Source organism: Trachymyrmex septentrionalis, unplaced genomic scaffold (genome assembly GCF_001594115.1).
Source record: "Trachymyrmex septentrionalis isolate Tsep2-gDNA-1 unplaced genomic scaffold, Tsep1.0 scaffold17, whole genome shotgun sequence".
Lineage (NCBI taxonomy): Eukaryota > Metazoa > Arthropoda > Insecta > Hymenoptera > Formicidae > Trachymyrmex > Trachymyrmex septentrionalis.
Window position 1 is genome coordinate 647,282 of NW_017304864.1, and position 5,621 is coordinate 652,902.

Consider the following 5,621-nt stretch of genomic DNA (forward strand, 5'->3'; position numbering starts at 1 on the left):
GTTGAAAGATTAACTTTTGTTGTTTTATATGACTTCAAATCGATTTCACGTATTAGAATCTATAGCAATAATTGCCATGTCCTTATCCTAATATCGGTAATAATAACATTTCTCAATTATCATTAAATCCTGGTGAAAATATTCATTTTGTTCACTCGTCGCATCTAGAAATCTTATAACAGAGTCTGGCCACAAACAATTTTATCAAAACCAGAGCGAAAAAGGGTGCGATATATATTATCTTTTTTATATCTCATTTTAACTTATACTATCTTTCTCATTCTAAATTACTGAAGCTGACAATAATAATGGGCTGTTCAAAAGTTTGTTGTTGCCAAACTCTGTTATAGGACCTTTAATCGCACCTAAATTCGGAAAGAAATGATATATCTATTGCATCTTAAAAATTGATACATTTTAAAATTGACATGCTATATTTCAAAACTTTGACTTGATGGAATTTGTTTGGTGATAGATTCAAATTTAGCGCACAAAAATACATTAAAAGAATTGTTCCCTTTTCTTGTATTAAAAATTAATCAAAATTTGTAAATTAGTGTTACAGCAGACGAAAAACATAATTTTCTTAATCAGATGCGTTAAAACAATGCTCTGATCAAGCCTGTTCGCGTCATGCTTGTAACGTGAATTTTGTAGCATAAATGCGGGGAATTTAAATTACGACGCGAACGGAAAGAAAGCTGCAATCAAGTAATTCAGCAGGGCAATATTAACAGACGACTTCCTGGATCTATTCACGATCGCATCGATATTGAATCGACATAGGTCGATTAAGATAGCGTGATTAACGCGCGATTAATCGCTCGACGATTATCTCTTCAAGCGCGCTCAGCAACAAATATGCAACTCACTGATATATCATTCTACATCACACGAAGGTTGCGAACATTTTTAACTCTCATCTTTATAATCGCGAGCGGCTTGTTAGCACATTTGACGAGTTCTTAACACATTTGCATGTTTCACGAGAGGTGGACGCTAAGAAACGTAGAAATACGGAATTTTCATCATTTTACTTCGTACGAACGAATGAGAGTTATGTTTTAGTTGTGATTATATTTACAGTTTTTGTATAAGCTCTCTCTATTCTATAATTATCACATTTGTTTTAGCTATAATTAGCAATTTTTTTAATTAGCCGCTTTGAAGTCGATGTTCTCTCAAGGAATATTTAATGATAGACATAATTATATAGAGCAGCGTATATATACATGTATTTTTTTATTGTTTTTTTAAAGGAGAATTATTTTAAATTTACGCTATCCTGTCTTTATGCCGATGTTTTTCGGCATTTTAGATATTTAATTTTCCTCCAGCGTAATACTCTTTTTTTTTTCCTCTCTTCTTTCTTTATTATAATATTTAAAATATGCGAAACGACACGTCGAGCAGCTACTGTCGACATTCTACAAGTGGCATTCCTGGACAATCAAAGACACCGATCCAAGCCATTAACATGCGGTATGACGTATTCTCCGCAACAGAGATACGGATTCGCAATTGAAGTGACTGTAACGGATGACAAAAGCCTTTCGGGTTCTCTCGAAGGTCTCCATTACGCGAATGCGACTCGCATCGCAAACTCGCGAACCGCGGGGTGCATTATACCTCTTCGCCGAGCGCCGGTGTGCAGGTATTGTGCAGCGGTGCACACCCGACACCTGTTGCCTTGGCCGTGCTCTAGGGAAAACGAGATGCCTGCTGGGAGAGAGAACGCAGAGAAAGAGAGCGAGCGAGAGGGTCGTAACGACGCGTATAAATTACGATCGCCCGTTCGCGGCGTGTGTTCACCCCTTTTACGAGCGCGGCGCTCCCGACTCCTCAACGTCCCTCTTGACTGATTTACCGCTGCGGTACCCGCGAATTATCTCTCCCCTTTTCGCTCTTTTTGCGATATTCGCCATTCTTAGAGAGTATTTTCCGCGGCTTCGTTCGCGAAAAGGGAGGCGGCACGCTATAATTTATAACGCGAACGATCGCGAGCGATCTCCGCTCAGTGGGGCTGAACTCAGAAAGTCTGAAACTTGCAGTAAATTTGTTGAACAGGTCATATACCAATACTGGGTACTAACTTAAAAACACATAAAAAGCGTGCGGCGTACATATAATAATATAATTACGGAATAAAATGCAAACTGTATTCTGCGGTGTGCGGTACCGATTAATTTTTTCTTATAGCCAACGATGAAAGAACACTTCCTTAAGAATTAAGAAAATTGAAACTCCCTCAATTGAGAATCCGAAGCTGTCTGTTACTATTGAATTATATTCATTAAAAAAAAAAAAAAAAAAAAAAAACACTAAAAAATTGATTGAAACGAATATTTTAAGGAATGTTTTATATAATATGACAAGACAAACATTTTTGTGTCTAAAAGTATTAGCGAAAAAATGTTTGTCTCTTGTCATAAATACGCCTTGTGATAACTGTAAAAAAAAAAAACAGAATAAATAAGTTGACTTACAATAACTTTATGCAGCAAAATGACCATATTTTGTTGGTTTTAGGCATGTAACTTTTAAATGAATGAATAGATCCGAATGAACTTTTGTACGAATATTTATTAGTACGTGTATATATAACAAATTTAATTTAATTCGTATGCTATGACTTCAGATTTGCAAATAAGTACTTTTGCTTTAAAAATGCGATTTTACAAAAAAAAAATCAAGGGGAACAAAATAATTAATTAACTTTCAAATCAGTAAGAAGATTGAGCTTAAATTTTTGCACAGATACTCAGACTTAATAATAGAATAATCTATGAAATATTTTATATTTTTGGCAATGCTTTCAGATATCCTTAAACGATCGCATCGAAAAATCACGACTAATTTAATTTTTTATAAAATTTTGCGGTGATATCGCGATATCAGAGGCGAAGCATTTTGAAGAACTGGCAAAATTATTCTGTTGGTGAATGACCAGACGATGATTTCCGTTTGGCGAAAAAGTGGGCCAGTGGATCTTAATCGGTCCGCTATCTCCGAAACGTTGAACTCTTGTTAGCGCCTGGGTTATTTATGACAAGAATATTATTTTCCCTCATTAGTCACTGTGTAACTGTCTCCACGCTTGACTTTGTCACGCGTTATATACCCGCTCTTTATAGTCGCGCCGTCGCGATCTTAACTTGTGCTACATTCTAGCAGATTTACAACTGTCATACTCGCACGTTTTCACCGTCAGCGCGGCGAAAGAGTCTCTTTCGGTCCGTGATTCTGTAGAATTGGTCCCGAAGGACCCCGCTATTTTCTGTGACGCGAACGACGTTAAATCGATGAAAAGTTACATGTCTGAAGTTGTGTCTTCAAGTCGAAAAATCATCATTTTACAGCTTTTATATTATAGAATCTTAATAGAATATTTATTGCAATACATTACATACATACTGTTACAATATAATACTACAAGAATAGTAATATTTTTGAATTTATTGGAATTCAAATTTTGCAAACATTATTCTCATGCTTTAATTTTACTTTTTCTTTCATTGAATATTTATAATAATATTCAATGATTTGAGGAATTTTTTTTTTATGGAACAGATTTTGGAATAGTTTTATTTTCTAAACCAATCCCACACAGCTCGTTTTATCCAATGTTTTGAGAACATTCTTTGGGCGTGTTTAAAATGTCTTTTGGTAGTCTGCTATATATTATAGAATTAGCGCCTTCATTATGGAGAGTCATTATGATAAGTTATAATGATTCATCAAAAATTTCCGTGAAAGACATTGATATAAAATCATTAAACATATATTTTAATATTTGAAATTATCATTTATGATAATATATTTATTTATTCAAATCATGCAAGTAAAATTAAACATTTAAATATAAGAAGCAGAATATCGTTCTTTCATTAGATTAGCATTTTATTTCTCGTTGCAACGTTTTTTTTTTTCTATTTGGAGTTCCGTCGTCGTCGCGAGAAGATTAAATTCAAACCGTAACATGTCTTAAAAGAACCGGATCGGTGTGTCTTTCTCCATTCGAGTGCATACGAGACATCGTCGTATGATTTCTTGTTGCAGAATATGGGTATAAAAGATGAATTTCATCAGAGGAACATTTTGGTGTGCATCGAGGAACTCTGCAAAACGTTGCCACCGCCTCCGGTGGCGATGGAGACGATGGTTTCGACGCTCAACACGACGACGCCGACATCCAGCGTCGCCGTCGAATCGGCCTGTTCCCTCGGAGTCAACTATTCGGGCAACAACCTGGCCAATAACGCGCACAACCTCGTGCCGCACAGCTTCAGCGTGTTGGAGAAGTGCGGCAAATGCCATAAATACCTCAGGGGCCTCTTACATCAGGGCTTCCTCTGCCAAGGTACGTTTCCGTCCTTTATCGACGTCGACCTTTGTTAAATCCTAATCCGCTGGGTATCTTTTTGAATAAATTGAACTTTACTGGTGACGTGCGAAAGAGCTCGATTGAATCACTTTATGTGTATTTTAATTCCTTCGTATTCGCCGACTTCCTTAGCGCTCTTGAATTACAAATTATATCGCTCTATTCCTAATTAATTCTTTAGATTAATGATCGTTCTTAATGAATTTATAACATGTATATCTTTCAAAAATTACATAACCAGTAAAGATTTTTATATGAGAGTCCAATTCCATCATCGTTAAATATTTAACATTCGTGTTTATTCTTGCATGACAATCGCTTTAAATAAAATTCTGAAACCAGTACAAGTGAACTGGAAAAAAAAAAGGAAACTATGTGCGTTTTTCACGTTGTTGATCTCGCGAATTTTCTACGTTGCGCAGATTGCGGGCTGGTCTCTCACAGGACGTGTTCAGCGACGGGTTTACCTTCCAATTGCATATCGGTCGACTCGGACAATCGTATCAGCAGGTTTACTTCAGGTAAGTCACGTCGCTCGGATTGCCACAGTCGCCGTTGCAAATTTTACAGCGTGGCACCGCCCATTAATCCTTCATCGTGTCTCTAATGTATAGAACACGGAAAGACGCTGAAAAATTTAGTTGTCTCTTCAAAGGCGGGAGAGACATTGCGTCAGAAACACGATTGCTAGCATCGTAACCAGCTGCGTGGCGATATCGTATTCGAGTTACGAAGTTGACGGCAAGGACGCCCGTCCTGGCGCCTGGCCGCTCGCACCTCGTTATGATAACCTGAATCATTTTACGGAGGCTTGCACCTCATGGCTGACGGCTTTCTTCCATTGAAATCCCTCCGCGTCGCGGTCGTGTAGGAGTCGCCTCACTTGTTGGCATTTAATGATCCTTAACCGAGAGATACGAGTTTCAATATGGGTTTTGCTCGCTTTGCAATGCGTTCTATACTTCGCAAAAATTAATACCCATGGATGTGTGACGTTGCAAAAATACGGTAGTCTACAGTATTTCAGCAGATTGAATTTATTCCGATTCGATCGTTGCGATTGTACTTCCGCAACTCTCTGTCAACATTCGCATTTCCGTATACAAAACATTAAAGTATATTCGTTTCCAGAGTAACGGTTTTCGGGAGGAATTGATGTTAAGAGAGATTTTATCTTTTGTAAGATTTTATATTTCGTGATATATATGTATTATTAAAAAAGTTTAAAATATATTAT

The 5,621-nt window shown here is 37.0% G+C and overlaps 1 protein-coding gene across 2 annotated transcripts in view; it reads left to right on the forward strand.

Moving 5' to 3' along the window:
• Positions 1–5,621, forward strand: part of LOC108746411 (phosphatidylinositol 3-kinase regulatory subunit alpha) — a 71,558-nt gene that overhangs the window by 56,181 nt on the left and 9,756 nt on the right. For both annotated transcript variants that reach the window (XM_018483167.1, XM_018483166.1), the window contains 2 exons: positions 4,060–4,360; positions 4,807–4,905. In XM_018483167.1, the coding sequence (XP_018338669.1) occupies positions 4,060–4,360; positions 4,807–4,905 (400 nt within the window). The remainder of the gene's footprint in view (positions 1–4,059; positions 4,361–4,806; positions 4,906–5,621) is intronic.